This window comes from Palaemon carinicauda, chromosome 8 (genome assembly GCF_036898095.1).
Source record: "Palaemon carinicauda isolate YSFRI2023 chromosome 8, ASM3689809v2, whole genome shotgun sequence".
In the NCBI taxonomy this organism is placed as follows: Eukaryota; Metazoa; Arthropoda; class Malacostraca; order Decapoda; family Palaemonidae; genus Palaemon; species Palaemon carinicauda.
The window spans coordinates 48,982,016-48,999,680 of NC_090732.1; the positions used below are offsets into that span (position 1 = coordinate 48,982,016).

At 34.4% G+C, this 17,665-nt stretch overlaps 1 protein-coding gene across 1 annotated transcript in view; it reads left to right on the top strand.

Annotated features, from left to right (window-relative positions):
* The window catches only part of Rim2 (replication in mitochondria 2), a 76,060-nt gene extending 58,695 nt beyond the window's left edge, over positions 1-17,365 (top strand). The window contains exons 4-8 of the mRNA XM_068378618.1: positions 7,579-7,703; positions 11,531-11,640; positions 12,028-12,128; positions 12,408-12,597; positions 13,531-17,365. Coding sequence (XP_068234719.1) covers positions 7,579-7,703; positions 11,531-11,640; positions 12,028-12,128; positions 12,408-12,597; positions 13,531-13,597 — 593 coding nt within the window. The 3' untranslated portion in view covers positions 13,598-17,365. The remainder of the gene's footprint in view (positions 1-7,578; positions 7,704-11,530; positions 11,641-12,027; positions 12,129-12,407; positions 12,598-13,530) is intronic.
* Positions 17,366-17,665: the final 300 nt, after the last annotated feature.

Sequence of the window (17,665 nt, forward strand, 5' to 3'; positions counted from 1 at the left end):
ATTGTATGTGGCCTAGAATGCATTATGGCTCATCTTTTTTATCTTATAAAAATAGAATTGAATTTTATTAATTTACATTAATTTCGTACTTATTTTTATAACAAAATACAGATGTGAACTTACAGGGTTTTACGAAATTATAAATAAACTCAATTAAATCAATTAATAAAAATATAATATACAAAGTTTATTGTACAAATTTTCTTAACTTGTAATACAAACATTACATTTTTGAGTAATTATCATAAGCGTACTCTTTCGTAAATACTTGTTTAATTCTTTTTTTGAAAGTATGACTTATTACCATTTTTTAAAAATATTCTATTTCTTATGAATATAACAAAATCTGAGTCCTTATTTGAAACAGTTATCAAATGCACTCAGATCACGTGAATGTTACTCTAGCTTAGGACACTTCGCTGACAATATTCTCTCTCTCTCTCTCTCTCTCTCTCTCTCTCTCTCTCTCAAATATGTATATTTAGTGCCACCATCTCTCTCTCTCTCTCTCTCTCTCTCTCTCTCTCTCTCAAATATGTATGTATTTAGTGCCATCTCTCTCTCTCTCTCTCTCTCTCTCTCTCTCTCAAATATGTATGTTTTTAATGCCACCATTCTCTCTCTCTCTCTCTCTCTCTCTCTCTCTCTCTCTCTCTCAAATATGTATGTATTCAGTTCCATAATTTCTCAAGTACTGCAGTAAGGTAACATGCAGTAATAAGGCTTCCATCCTTACTGTCATCTTTTAAACTAGGTTAAGTTTGTTTCTGTAGACATTTTTAATCTCCCTTTGTGTCAATCTGTAAATATTTTAAACATTTTCTCTATCCTTAATCATACGTTATTTTATTGTTATCGAGCAAGTTATTATTATTACTACTACTACTACTACTACTACTACTACTACTACTACTACTTGCTAAGCTACAACGCTAGTTGGAAAAGCAGGATACTATAAGACCAGTGGCTCCATCTGGGAAAATAGCCCAGTGAGGAAAGGAAACAGGGAACAATAAAATAGTAACATTATTAAAATAAATATTTCCTTGATAAACTATAAAAACTCACTTTATCAAAGTAAGTGGAAGAGAAATAAGGTATAACAGCGTACCCGAGTGTACCCTCAAGCAAGAGAACTCTAACCCAAGACAGTGGAAGATCATGGTACAGAGGCTATGGCACTACTTAAGACTAGAGAACAATGGTTTGATTTTGGAGTGTCCTAGAAAAGTTGCTTACCACAGCAAAAGAATCTCTTCTACCCTTACTAAGAGAAAAGTAGCCACTGAACAATTACAGTACAGTAGTTAACCCCTTAGGTGAAGTAGAATGGTTTGGCAATCTCAGTGTTGTCAGATGTATGAGGACAGATGAGAATAAGTAAAGAATAGACCAAACTATTCGGTGTATGTGCAGGCAAAGGGAAAAGGAACCGTAACCAGTGAGAAGGATCCAATGTAGTACAAGGGCAGTAATTTCCACGTAGTCCAAATCAGTGAGATTAAGAAATTTTAAATACAGTGCTTGCTAATGTTCTGTGAATAGCATATTTGAACTTTGAACTTTAGAAAACTGATGAATATTACCTTGACTGTATTGAAGCAAAGTTTATTTATTAAGGGTTTTATTCTTGAATGCATTCTTGTGAGTTTATTCATAATTTTGTATGATCTGTTAATGAAATGTATTTGTTAGTTAATTTATTAAATTTTATTTTAATTCTGTCAGTAATTTATTTGTTGAATTGATCACTGATTATATTGGATTTTAATACAGTCACATTTTTAATAGACATTCATTTGATTATATATATATATATATATATATATATAATACACACAAACACTATATATATTATATATATAATGTTTTTTAATTATTTTATGCATAATTATGTAATGATATTATCCATACATTTGTTAATAAATCTATCCCCTTTTTAATTCTTCTAACTAAAATTTCATCAATAAAAAAGCCACAGAACAAAATAAACAATTAAACAAATGAATATTTATCTGTTTTCGTACACATTTTTTTTTCACCAAGTCACGCCAATGACAAGTTCAAGGTCATTGTAATTACCAGTTTTTTGTAATGGTGAACTCAATGTAGTTTGCAACTAGTTTATTTTTATGTGTATAACGTGAACACATTCCCTCTCTCTCTCTCTCTCTCTCTCTCTCTCTCTCTCTCATTTCGGTTTTGAGCTGTGTGTGGAAGCACTTCACCTTTAAAAGTAAATGCGTAGTTGAGACTGGACGGGAAGTGAAGTGAAGGGGGTTGGTGGGGAGGGGGGTAGACCCATTAAGACTGCTGTTCTTACCAGATGCTTGAAACTCATCAAATAAAGACTGAATTCGTCTTGATTTCTTATATCAATAAACTGTTGTATATTATTATTATTATTATTATTAAATGCTAAGCTACAACCCTAGTTGGAAAAGCAGGATGCTATAAGCCCAGGGGCCCCAACAGGGAAAATAGCTCAGTGAGGAAAGGAAACAAGGAAAAATAAAATATTTTAAGAATAGTAACAACATTAAAATAAATATTTCCTATATAAACGATAAAAACTTCAACAAAACAAGAGAAAGAGAAACTAGATAGAACAGTGTGCCTGAGTGTACCCTCAAGCAAGAGAACTATAAAACATAGATATATATTTTATCTTGTTTTTAAATCAAGAAGATAAGACTCTGAATGTTGGATGTTAGACCCAGTTTAGTATTGGTGCTTCCATCACTTTCGTTTGGCTAGTATGCTTAATGTGAAAGGGGGAGGGGTTATGTGATAGCCACGTTCTAGCCACGTGATAGTCACACACAGCCCTTGCTTAGAAACCCATATCTTAGATGATAGTTATTCCCTACGATTATCCCATAACTAAACACTGGATTATCTTTAGGTTCATAATAAAGATTTTAAGTTAACTCTTAAAGGATGGCTACGCATCTGTCCGTATATAAATAGCCGTGTCCCATGACAAGATATAAACTCTTAAGAGATCTCATTGCCTTTAAACGGCAACCTCGGCAAGAGTGGACGAGCGTTGCCTAGTTGTTAGGTTCATAATAAAGATTTTAAGTTAACTCTTAAAGAATAAGCTACGCATCTGTCCGTATATAAATAGCCGTGTCCCATGACAAGATATAAACTCTTAAGAGATCTCATTGCCTTTAACGGCAGCCTCGGCAAGATTGGACGAGCGTTGCCTAGTTGTTAGGTTCATAATAAAGTTTTTAAGTTAACTCTTAAAGAATAAGCTACGCATCTGTCCGTATATAAATAGCCGTGTCCCATGACAAGATATAAACTCTTATGTCGTATCTCATTGCCTTTAACGGCAACCTCGGCAAGAGTGGACGAGCGTTGCCTAGTTGTTAGGTTCATAATAAAGTTTTTAAGTTAACTCTTAAAGAATAAGCTACGCATCTGTCCGTATATAAATAGCCGTGTCCCATGACAAGATATAAACTCTTAGGTTGTATCTCATTGCCTTTAACGGCAACCTCGGCAAGAGTGGACGAGCGTTGCCTAGTTATATGATGATAGTGAAAAAAAAGAAGAAGTACGTGTTGATTTTTCTCTTGGGGGAGCCATGTGTTCATCGCGTGATAGTGTAAGGGTTTCGAAACCGGTTTGTTACCGAGATGTGATTTTTTTTGTATATATTCCTTATATGCTGGGTCCTTTTTTTTTTCTTCCCGGTCATCGCCTTGATGTTGGAGTAATGCAGTTACTTGGAGTTATTTTTGTGGATAAATATATTGATATGTGAGGATATCTTTCATGAAGTTTTGTGGATAAATATATTGTGATATGAGGATATCGTTCATGAAGTTATTTTGTGGATAATTATATTGATATCAGAGGATATCTTTCATGAAGTTATTTTGTGGATGAATATATTGATATCTGAGGATATCTTTCATGAATTTTTTGGGGGATGAATATTGTTATCTGAGGATATCTTTCATGAAGTTTTTTTGGGGATGAATATATTAATATCTGAGGATATCTTTCATGAAGTTACTTTGGGGATAAATATTGATATCTGAGGATATCTTTCATGAAACTTTGTGGATAAATATATTGAGATATGAGGATATTGTTCATGAGTTATTTTGTGGATAAGTAGATTGATATCTGAGGATATCTTTCGTGAACTCATTTTGTGGATAAATATATTGATATTTGAGGATATCTTTCATGAAGTTTTTTCTGGATGAATATATTGAGATATGAGGATATCTTTCATGAAGTTATTTTGTGGATAAATATTGACTGAGGATATCTTTCATGATGTTATTCTGAGGATAAATATTGATATCTGAGGATATCTTTCGTGAAGTTTTGTGGATAAATATATTGATATCTGAGGATATCTTTCATGAAGTTTTTTTGTGGATGAATATATTGATAGCTGAGGATATCTTTCAGGAGTATTTTTGGGGATAAATATTGATATTTGAGGATATCTTTCTTGAAGTTTTTAGTGGATAAATATTGATATCTGAGGATATCTTTCATGAATTTTTTTTTTGTGGATGAATATATTGATATCTGAGGATATCTTTCATGAAGTTTTGTGGATAAATATATTGATATCTGAGGATATCGTTCATGAAGTTATTTAGTGGATAAATATATTGATATTTGAGGATATCGTTCATGAAGTTACTAATTATATATATATATATATATATATATATATAATTTTTAAATATTTACACCACTTTAATGTTAGGCTTGTTGTTAGAAATTCAAGGCATAGATATAGATTTCATTAATATTTTTAACATATTGAACATATATTTACGAATTGAGAAAACTCTCTCTCTCTCTCTCTCTCTCTCTCTCTCTCTCTCTCTCTCTCTTCTTTCAGTTTGTGTTTTGTCTTGTACTACAAGTTTGTTTTGATGGCCTTGTGATATGGACAAAGATTCGTGTTGTAAATATATTTCCTTACCAATGACCATGAGTGAATCATGGCTCAGAATAAATTGAGCTATTTTTAAGACACCATCATCGTATTCATAATGTAGATTTGTCTGTTGAAAATAATATTGATAACAGAAATATAACAATCTAGTATTGGCATAAAAAATATATCTCTGTTTTACAATTGATATTACACTGGCTAGACGCCTTGCAAAGAAACTTAGGTGGTGCATTGTAGGCGTTTTTTAAGGGTCTGCAACAAGCCTTCGCAAGCCTTTTAGCCTTATGTCAAATCTTTTAAAGGTTTAAAGTCCGCTCATGAATGGCAGAGGCAAGGGACAGTGACATTGCCCTATCAAGCAGGACAATGCCCTAGATATTGACCGTATATACAGATGACCAGCACCCAGGCCCCCTCTCTCCACCCAAGCTAGGACCAAGGAGGGCCAGGCAATGGCTGCTGATAACTCAGCAGATAGACCTATAGGCTCCCCCAAACCCCCCATTCATAGCTCATAAGAATGGTGAGGTTGCAGCGACCAAAGAAACTAACGAGTTTGAGCAGGACTCTAACCCCAGTCTGGCGTTCATCAGTCAGGGACGTTAGCACATCGGCCACCACAACTCTTGATTATTATTAACAATAACTTCTGAATGGTTGAGGCAAGGGACAGTGACGATATCCTAGGCACCTAATATAGGACCTGGGAGGGACAGACAATGGCTGCTGATAACTCAGCAGGTAGACCTATACAGTATACTCTCCCAAACCCCCCATCCATAGCGTGCTAGGATGTCGAGGTTGCAGACACTACTAGAAACTATTGATTTTCAGCTAGTCTCGATCCCCAGCCCAACAGATTGCTAGGCATTGACGTTTGTAATAGCCTACCATGACCTAAATGAGAGAGAGAGAGAGAGAGAGAGAGAGAGAGAGAGAGCGAGCTCACCTGACCTCAAGGGTAGCATGTTTATTATTATTATTCTAATGTACATTGCTAGCTAAGAATGGCAAGACTCAAACTGTTCAGAATTTCAATATGTTTAGAGAGAGAGAGAGAGAGAGAGAGAGAGAGAGAGAGAGAGAATTCTTGAATGTGTGATTTTAGGTAATTTAATTCCTTCAGTCGTTCGCCATTTACTTAATTGTTTTGTTTGACTGATACTGATTATGATTAATCTGGGAATTAGCAAAATTAATTGCATTATTTTTTTCATATGGTCAAGCAATAAGCCTTGAATTTTCTATATTTGTATATATGTGTATATATATATATATATATATATATACTGTATTCATGTTTTCATACTTATCATTTTTATTTACTCAAGTGTGCTCTAATGTATTTAATAAATGTTAATGTACTGTATATGATATTTCATACATTTTATATAAAAGTATGTACAGCAATTCATGATGATGAAAATACTGATGATTATGCTTATTATTATAGTCAGCATCATCATTATTATTTTTATAATAAGTAAATTATGTATTCTGTATTGTGATATGTAAAAAATTTGCAATTTTTTACTGTCCACAAAAAAACAATAGTTTGTAGAAGGAATAAGGTATCCGGTGTATTTTTGGCCTAGTGATATAAAAAAGAAAAAAAATATAACTGATATAAAAAAGAAAAAAATATAACTATGATATAAAAAAGAAAAAAATATAACTATGATTTAAAAAAGAAGAAAAATATAACTGTTTATTTTAAGTTGTTGTTTAAGCCTGAATAACTGCCAACACTCAAAGGGAATAATCAGATCTCTCTCTCTCTCTCTCTCTCTCTCTCTCTCTCTCTCTCTCAAAGTAGTTTTTTTTTTTGTCCTTGAATTCATTCTGGGCTTTTTCTTTTATTTTTTCCTGCTCCTGTTTTCCTCAGCATTGTAAGAGTGCTTGAGCAAGCAATTTTGCTTCTGCAATTCAGCTCTCCCTAGAGATGTGTCTAATCAAGATATCTTGTTGCATGAAAACACTCCTGATACGAGAGCCTGTCTTTATGGGGTCAGGTTCAATCGAAGCAATTGCTGTTGATTTTAACCTTGATTTATTGATTAAATTTGATTCAGTTTATTGCTGTTACAAATTTGATATTCAGTCGAAAAAAATCTGAGAGAGAGAGAGAGAGAGAGAGAGAGAGAGAGAGAGAGAGAGAGAGAGAGAGAGAGATTATCTTTTGAAATAAGCAACTATTTTTTTCATTTATGCATAGGTATATATGGTATGTGGAGGTTTTGACCTAAAAGACCACACAGACTTGTAAACAAAATAACATTCTTGTGAACAGTGCCAAATAGAAAAGACTCTGTCTTCCTTACTGTAGTCAGGACCTGAGATAAAAATTGTTGGTAGGTTCCTTTGCCAATCATAACAGCATAATTAAAAAAAAACTTTGACCTAGTCTCTCTCTCTCTCTCTCTCTCTCTCTCTCACACGAAAAACATGATACTGTACATGGTTTGATATTTTTATTATTATTATATGAATATTTCAAAGACAAAAGAAAATAATTCCCCCTCTATCAAAACATCATTCACAATAAAAGGTTTATATTTTGAAATGAGATTGGATATTGTTTTGCCTTTTGATTTTCTTTGTGGCATCCGCTAAGCGCCTTTCTCTCTCTCTTGCAGGTTTCTCCGCATGCACGGCCACCAATCCCATCTGGTTCATCAAAACACGGTTGCAACTCGAATACAGCCAATACGGCCACTCTCCCTCGGCTATTCAGTGCATACGCCGTACCTATAGACAGCAGGTCAGTGGTTTATGACGGGTATTCTTGTATCATATATGTAAGGGTGACTTAGAGCTTATTGTGAGAGACTGGTTCAGATTTAATTGATAAAACTTCATGCTCTATTTCAAGGGGGAAGGTAAATATGTTAGTAAAATGTGAAGACAGCATTCTTGTAGCATACAGTATATATAAGGATGACTTAGAGCCTATTGTGAGAGACTTTGGCAGAATCAGAGCCACTAGATTTAATTGATAAAACTTCATGCTCAATTTCAAGGGGGAAGGTAAATATGTTAGTAAAATGTGAAGACAGCATTCTTGTAGCATGCAGTATATATAAGTATGACTTAGAGCTTATTGTGAGAGACTTTGGCAGAATCAGAGCCACTAGATTTAATTGATAAAACTTCATGCTCAATTTCAAGGGGGAAGGTAAATATGTTAGTAAAATGTGAAGACAGCATTCTTGTAGCATACAGTATATATAAGGATGACTTAGAGCCTATTGTGAGAGACTTTGGCAGAATCAGAGCCACTAGATTTAATTGATAAAACTTCATGCTCAATTTCAAGGGGGAAGGTAAATATGTTAGTAAAATGTGAAGACAGCATTCTTGTAGCATGCAGTATATATAAGTATGACTTAGAGCTTATTGTGAGAGACTTTGGCAGAATCAGAGCCACTAGATTTAATTGATAAAACTTCATGCTCAATTTCAAGGGGGAAGGTAAATATGTTAGTAAAATGTGAAGACAGCATTCTTGTAGCATGCAGTATATATAAGTATGACTTAGAGCTTATTGTGAGAGACTTTGGCAGAATCAGAGCCACTAGATTTAATTGATAAAACTTCATGCTCAATTTCAAGGGGGAAGGTAAATATGTTAGTAAAATGTGAAGACAGCATTCTTGTAGCATACAGTATATATAAGGATGACTTAGAGCCTATTGTGAGAGACTTTGGCAGAATCAGAGCCACTAGATTTAATTGATAAAACTTCATGCTCTATTTCAAGTGGGAAGGTAAATATATTAGTAAAATGTGATGACAGCATTCTTGCAGCATGCAGCATATATAAGGATGACTTAGAGCTTATTGTGAGAGACTGGCAGAATCAGAGCCACTAGATTGAATTGATAAAACTTCATGCTCAATTTCAAGGGGGAAGGTAAATATGTTAGTAAAATGTGAAGACAGCATTCTTGTAGCATACAGTATATATAAGGATGACTTAGAGCCTATTGTGAGAGACTTTGGCAGAATCAGAGGCAATAGATTTAATTGATAAAACATCATGCTCTTTTTCAAGTGGGAAGGTAAATATGTTAGTAAAATGTGAAGACAACATTCTTGCAGCATACAGTATATATAAGGATGACTTGAAGCTTATTGTGAGAGACTGGGTCAGAATCAGAGACTCTAATGTAATTGTTAAAACTTCATGCTTTATTTCAAGTGGGAAGGTGAATATGTTAGTAAAATGTAAAGACAGCATTCTTGTAGCATACAGTATATATAAGGATGACTTGAAGCTTATTGTGAGAGACTTGGGCAGAATCAGAGCCACTAGGTTTAATTGATAAAACTTCATGCTCTATTTCAAGGGGGAAGGTAAATATGTTAGTAAAATGTGAAGACAGCATTCTTGTAGCATACAGTATATATAAGTATGACTTTAAAGCTTATTGTGAGACTCTTTGACAGAATCAGAGCCACTAGATTTAATTGATAAAACTTCATGCTCTATTTCAAGTGGGAAGGTGAATGTTAGTAAAATATTAAGAAGCAAAAAATGTTATCTAATCTAGATTAGAAGTATTTACAAGTGTAATTCAATGGTGTTGACTTCAGACTCGTTAGTATTGATGATTATGTACAGTATTTCTTTTTGGCAGTTGGTGATGAATAGTAGGCTTAATACATAAGCATATGCCCTTTTTAAACATAGCCTATACTTTGGTTTGCTCTGGTATTCCCATGTGAGCAGGTTTGTTTCTGGTTTAAGTTTGGTCTTAGATTTGTTGTGCTACTCCAATTTGTCCCAGATTTGTAATGGCCTCCTCAGGCGCCTAGAGGGAATTTATGTTTTTGTAAGCGACAAAGTATATTTGTCATTGGTATGTTTGCGGTCTTTGGGTGCCAGCCAGTCTGCATCCCCGCACTACTTGCAGCAAATGCATAGCAATACTTCACTTGAAGTAATGTTTCCCAACGAAATAAAAAAGGGTATTGTTGAAAATATCCAACCTAAATTATGTTGGCCATTATCTGTCATCCCCTGCTTTTATGATGATAGTTTACATGGTTCTAAATACTGTAAAATATAGTGTATCTTGAAAGCTGTTGTTTTTGAGGCAAGGTAATGTGGATTGGCTTAGCTTTTTACCTCAATTCAAGTCACTTAGAAATTATTTTGGAACTCACAGTTGTGTGTTCAAACTACTCCTTTAGAAAGTTGCTGGTTGAATGCTACATTTAGATTATTACCTCTGCCAAGGATGTTATATTTTCACCCTTTTATTTATGTTTGTTAGTTAACAGGATTACTTCAAAACTCCCAGCCGAAATTTAACCAGATTTTAACAACAGATAGGTATTATGCTCCTGAAAAACCCATTAAATATTTAAGGTAATACAAACCAAGATAGCGATTCTAGTTATTATTATACATAGCTTCATCCACGGTCAATATATGTAAAACGGAAAGGTTAGTCTGTAGAATTCAGTAAAATGTTGACAATTTTCATTGGCGAAGGTCTGAAATCTGTGATTGCCTTTTTTACTTGTTATTAGTATTATGTATTTCAAAATGTATACAGTATAGCAAATGGCATTTAGGATCCTTTCTGAGTGGGGATACCTTAACATGGTGAAAGGGTTTGTGTATCGCCATTATCATCAATGCTATACTATTCAGGGTGGGTTTGCTGTGAACTATGACAGAAATCTCCCACCGTCGCCAATCCACAGTGGTCAGCATGGTGATGAAAAGGGCCAAATCCCTGACTTGAATAAAAACAAGTGTGATGGTGATGAAAAGGGCCAAATCCCTGACTTGAATAAAAACAAGTGTGAGGCCTTTGTCCTGCATTGGACTAGAAATGGCTGCATTTCTTGTTGTTAGTGGACAAGAACTGCTCATACTAGTAAATCCCTGAATACTGTATGTGATTTCCAAGCTGGTGTCATTTTAATTGTTGAATTAAAAAGTCTTATTTGTTATGTGGTCCTTTTGGTCATATGTAGGCATACTATTTTTAACATTTATTTTGCATGGAACACGGATACAGTATCAACGTGTGTAGGTTTTGTTGAAATTAGAGGGTACTCATTTTTATACGCTCCCTAGAAAATAGGGTTATTTTGATCTTTATTTTTTTTATACTTTTTGTGAATAGAATATAAAAAGATATTTAGGTAAAATACTGGACAAATATTTTTTATATTTATCCCTTTTACCCCCAGGCTATTTGGAAATTTCCAACCCTTACCCCCAGGGGGTTATTTTTTTCTCAGCACATTTTGCAGTATATATTTTTTTAAATTGGTCCAACAGCCTTAATTTTTGTCATAGAGAGGTCAGGTTGGTCTCATTCTCTTGGAAAATGCTTGAATTTTTTCAAAAAATTATCAAAAATATAAAAAAAAAATTTTTATAGCATTATTTTGCAAGGACATACCGTTATGTCCATGGGGGTAAAGGGATGGCTTTTGTGAAACGTACCAGTACGTCCTTTGGGGGTAAAAGGGATATATAGTTTGAGATTCAGGATGACTTGAATTCCTATTTTTGTTATTTACCTGGTTATCATAAATATATTTTTACCTTTCTCATCTGAACAGGGTATCAGCGGATTCTACAGAGGGATCACGGCGTCTTATTATGGCATCTCAGAAACTGTCATTCATTTCGTTATATATGAGGCCATCAAAGCTAAACTTGCTGCTTACAGGTATGGCTTTAAACAAGTTCCTGACGTATCTTTTGGTTGATATTTCAGTGGATTATATCAGTTTTAAAGATTTAAAACATTATAGTACTTTATTTCTCCCGACAAATGAGGTTTTTATCATCTCACAAATGCATTTGTAATTTTATTATTATTTTGATATTAAAGTAAATGGTTATTCTTATCAATTATCTTAATCTGCCCCCCTTGAGTCTATATACACATGTCTTATAAGGCTGGCTTGATTATTTGAGAAATTCCAATAAAGATCTTATTTTGAATTTTGGTACACTACAGTGTTTGATACTTATAACGTGAATAAGTTAAAATACGACAAGTTCTATTGATATTTTAATGGATTATTATACTATGTTCTACTTTTTTTCTTAGGCAAGGCAATCCTAGCAACAGATCTGCGAGAGACTTCCTTGAATTCATGCTTGCTGGGGCTACATCTAAAACCATTGCCTCTTCCATTTGCTACCCACATGGTAAGTACTCGGCCATACTATTTTCCCATCAGGCCTTATTGTAACCCCCAGATTTTTGGATCCCTTGTAAGTTGATGATAGAAGTCTCCTGTCTTTAAAGCCCTTCTTGATGAATCTTGGAAGGATCTGATTCTTTTGTTTAAAGATATTGAAATATCTTTACTTAATATGGCCAAGTTTGTGCACTGCAAGTTTTAGCTTTGCTCATATCACGATTATTATCATGCGAGATTCTGCGTCGTGCCGAGTTAGGAATTTATACGACCTTTATTCTAACAGAAGTCGCAAGGACTCGGTTAAGAGAAGAGGGGCAAAAGTATCGAGGATTCTGGCAAACCTTAGGGTTAGTGTTGCGCGAAGAAGGTTGGGGCGGCTTATACAGGGGTCTGGCTACCCAGCTGGTCAGACAAATACCCAATACAGCCATCATGATGGCTACTTACGAAGGAGTAGTTTATGTCTTAACAAGGTAAGTAGTGTCATTAAATTATTTTTAAAAACAGTTCATGACTTATCAAAGTCCTTTGCCTAGAGAAATAGCAAATGTAATAGTATCTTGCTTCACAAGTCTTTTCAAATGGATCAGTCAGTTTTTCCCATTAACCATGATATCTTCATATATATGAGATTACAAAATTCTAAGGAATATCTTTTAATTTCATGATATTCCATATTGTATTACATAAAACTGTCATACATTTTCAATAACTGAATCTACTAAACATCCATATGTGGGATTTTTATTTTGTTAGCTCATATTATTAAACGCTTTATAATGAATATATGATCATCACATAACTCTTCATTTCATTGAACTTTTAACTGGTGGTATTAGTTTATTTAGAATAAGTATAAAATGTTATCTAGACCATTTTTGGCTAAGTTAATCCCTGTGGTAAATTATTTTGAAAGAGTATTTTTAAGAAGCAAATACAATACTGCATGTTTTTGGTATGGAACTTGTACATGCCCAACTGTAGATTGTATATATAGGCATATTTTATATTTGATTTATAGGGGATTCAGCATTATGAAGCTTCATCTGTGGTGGATAATGTGGGAGAATGGTCTGTGCCACCCTAGCAGTACCAGCCGAACTCGGTTGAGTCCCTTGTCAGGCTGGGAGGAATATAGAGAGGAGACGTCCCCTTTTTTGTTTAAATTGCTTGATGTCGGCTACCCCCCAAAATTGGGGGAAGTGCCTTGGTATATGTATGTATGTATATACAATGGCACTTACCTTGATTTTTGGTCGTCGACATAAATAAAAAAAAGATCACAAAAGGGGATTTCTCTTCTCTTTGTTCCTCTCGGCCTGACGAGGAAAAAGGGTTTTGAATTATCTATAAAAAACAAATTAAATGTTCATTGTATTTCTAAAGCCTCTTAATCTTTTTTGCAGGCACTTTGGTACCCAGAACGAATTTTACGACGACGATGATTATGAGGATGATATGGTTGAAGATTAAGTGTCGTCTTCAAACAAGTCATCCCACTTTATTGTTCTCAGCAGCTGTCATCCTTAGTCATGATAATCATTTAGCCGAGTGTCCGTCTGATGGCTACAGTAGTCATGATTTAAGTCATATAATGCTCATCTGTATTTTGGTTGAAAGATAAAACTCATAGAAATTTGCACTGTTGATAAAGGGTTTTCTATTTGAGAAGAGTGTGTGTTGTATTGTACTTTGCAGTCAACTTTGTCATTGATATAATCTGTATTTTTGCAGCCATTTGTGTCACCGGCGTATTCATCGCCGTTTCCACTCGCTGGAATGTTTACATTTGGTTGCAGTCCCTTAAAAAGAGTGGACTAGATGAATTCTTAGTTAGTTTTCTCTTGGATTTGGCAATCCATATCGAGGTGCTTATGCATTGTTCCTAGTAATGACGGTTATCATAGTGATATTTTTCGTTCTTGTGATTCAGTTACCTTTGCATGTGCATTCCACAGCTGGAGTAACTGGTACCCATATCATGTGTGCGTGTGTGTGTATGTGCGTTCTGTTTTCTTGGAGTGAGTAGCGCCAATGTTGGAGTGAAACCCTCCAGAATTTAAGGAGATTTATTATGGGTTATGATGAGTTATCATACCCATTGTCTTACCACGAGCAGCAAGCAAGTGTCGGAGAGGACGCAGAATAATTAATCTCGATGTGAAGCACTTGATGTTAGACATTGCTCGAGGAAGAAGTTCTAATTTTCAATTAACATGCTATTGGTTTTAGCAATATCTTACAATAATGTAAGGCAGTAAAGAGTGAGATTTTTGAATGATATGAATGCTCTTTTCCTTTTTTTTTTTTTAAATTGTACATAGTAATGTTTGTGTATATACGAAGTTGTAAATCTAGCCCTGTGCCTTTGTTACGTCTGCTACCTAAGGAGGAAGCTGTGAAGATGTATTCTTTCAATACGTACAGTCCAAGTTATGCTGTATCTCTACAGAATATCATCTGTTTCCAGTTTTCTTTTGTAACTACGAATAATACGCCACAAAGTGATGATTCTTTTGCAGTATTGGAAGTCGATTCAATCTTGATCTCTTGTGGTTGTCCTGTATTATCAGTGGGTTACGAGGCCACTCAAAGTCAGGGTATTGATAAAATTCAAAGCTGACAGCAAATGAGGTAAGGCTTGTAACTACATTTCATTTATGTTTTCTGACGAAAAGATATTACAGGCTTGAAGCTGTATCATTAGTAGAGTGGTTTATTACTTCCTGCAGCTTGATCGATCGAGATTCATTCTTGTATACAAGTATGAAGTGGACATTCTATATGAGATGATCGTACCACACTATGATAGAGTTGCATCTACAGTCTACACAGGATCTAGTCTTGCAATCAGAGTCGTGGCTGTGATCGGGACGTTTAGCTATTGTACGCATCTAGATAAATGCAGAATGTTCATATAACTGGAAGCACAAAGCCAATAAAGCACAACGTTTACGCGCGAACAAGTCGTTCGTGTTACCGCTGTGCTTTTGTATGATCCAGAGATTCTCAGTTTACCCTTTCACTTTCCCTCATAGAAACGTTTTGACATTTTCTCCACTTGCATGAAGCTAATTTGCTACAAGTTTCGAATTTCAGCTTTTGGGAGAAGACAGCTCACTACAAGTTTTTAGAGGTTGACTGTCTTAAAAAGTAAAATAAAAAAAAAGAAAAAAAATATATAGATTGCATCGTCTGTAGCATATTTAGGACTCCATGTGTTTTTATATAAAATATAATGTTGCATATTGGACAAAAGACCTTGATGAAAGGAAGTCTGTAGGAAAAATGTCTGGACACCTTTTGTCATTACTGAAACTAATGATGTAGCATATACACATTTTACAATACTTAGTTGAATGTGATAGGACATGATAGCTTACTTTTGAGGTGAATTTTTTGAATCTAAAATAGTCATATATACTGAGAAGCACATTTCCCAGTAACAAGACTTTGGGAAACTTCTGTATAGTATTAGTCAAACCTACTGTGCAGTGGTTCGTTAAGTTCCAGTTTTTGCTCAATATTACAGGTTTAGTTATGATTCCAAATTAGGCTTAGGCGTTAGTATTTATCTTAACCTCAACAGTCTCGTTGTGCTGACTCGTAGGGTTTTTCTCTTTTCAAATGTATATTGAATATTGTATATATATATATAATTTTTGTAAGGTGGGTTTTGTTTTAATGGTAAGGTTCTAAGAGATGAGAGCAAACAGGTTTTTTTTTTTTTTTTTGTCTTGTGATTGGCAGCATGTCAAATATCAGGAATTTGTTGTGATTTAAAGTAGGAAATCAGATAACTGAGAAAGGTCATATTGCTCCTTCAACTTTCAACCTATTAAGAGCTTATGCAAATTATCCTTGGGATCAAAACCTTTATTGGGGTGAAGAAGAAAAACTCCCATAGGTTTATTTTCCCAAACAATGTAGATACTTATGTAAATTTTTATGGGTTTTTTGTCAGAGATTGTAAAGTTTAATAACCTGTAACATTGTCGTGATGAAAGAGTAGCACATTATTTTCATTTTTTTCTTTCAAAGAAGCTTCTCACTGACAGTTTAAGCTTGGAAAAATACTTCACCAGCTTTCTTTATCACTGCATGGAAGTTGATGTGCAGGGTGTAGGTGCCACGTATGAATGTACTGAAATTTGTTTTGAATGAATTACAGTACTTGCAATTTTGCAAACTTGTTTTTGTAATTATATTTAAACTCACTCATTATTTAAATTCAAGGGATTCTCTAAAACTTTATAGATTTAATTAATAATTTTACAGTAATTGTTGAAGTTTTCTTTTAACTTTACATTTTTGGGGTGAATGATCGGGCTCCACTCGACAGCTCGTTGGTACCGCACATGATGCAGCTACTTTCTGTGGTTGGAAAGTTGCTTTCTATCGCTTGGTATTATTTTTATTTTAGCACCATTGTCTTCCCAGTGTGGCTTAGGTATATAAGTGAATATATCTAAGGCCACTGTAGTTTTGCTATCTTTAGCGGATCTTATATTTAATTCGCCATTTCTTGAGCTGTGCCAAAATAATTTTTTTTCCAGCATGAGGTTCTAAAACTCCACAATTCTTGTGCATAGAATTGCATCTGCTTTGTTATTTCACTATTAATTTAATAGCTTCAGTGAGAATGCATAGTTGGTTTGATAGCTAAAGTGGAAGTGCTTTTTTTATAAGTGGTTTACTCGAGGAGAGTATCCGTATAAATTTGTTTATAGTCCATTTCTTTTAGCGATGCATATTTGCACCGACTCGCGGCGGTGCCCTTTTAGCTCGGAAAAGTTTCCTGATCGCTGATTGGTTGGAATTATCTTGTCCAACCAATCAGCGATCCGGAAACTTTTCCGTGCTAAAAGGGCACCGCTGCGAGTCGGTGCAAATATGCATCGCTAAAAGAAATGGACTATAGTTGGTAATGCCCTTGCTTGAAGTCCAGGAGTACTTGCTATCATCACAGGGAATTGTGAAAGAAGATCAAAGAGCCAGACTCCACACCAGTAAAGAGGTTTGCATTCATTCTTTTGAAACGAGGGGACTAGCTCGGACTCAAATTGAGCAGCACAAGTATAATGTATGACCGGTAAATTTCAAAATAAAAATGGTACCTGAAATTGGATTATATAAAACCTTTCTCAACTTTCATGTTATGCATATAGCTTTGTAAATAGATGTTTATATATTTGTTGAAATGTAGCTTTTAAAGCCAATAAAGATATGTAATGAGAAAATGGAGAAGTATTTGTTACCTTAATTTTTAGAGCAGATGTGTTTCACTTGATAATATTGAATAAAAAGTGATCCTGGTAAACAATTCTAAAAGGAATTGAATATATACTTTGGTAAAGTATAATATCTAAATTTAGGCAAAAAATTTAAATGAATTGGGTATGATCTTCCTAATCAGGTAGTTGAATCTGTAGAACTAAAGAAGTCCAAATTTGCCGCTAATGTTTTTATGTTGAAGAGGCTGACACGTCTCTTCATAGTTTATATATGACAGATCTAGTTTAACATTGCTGCATATCTTAT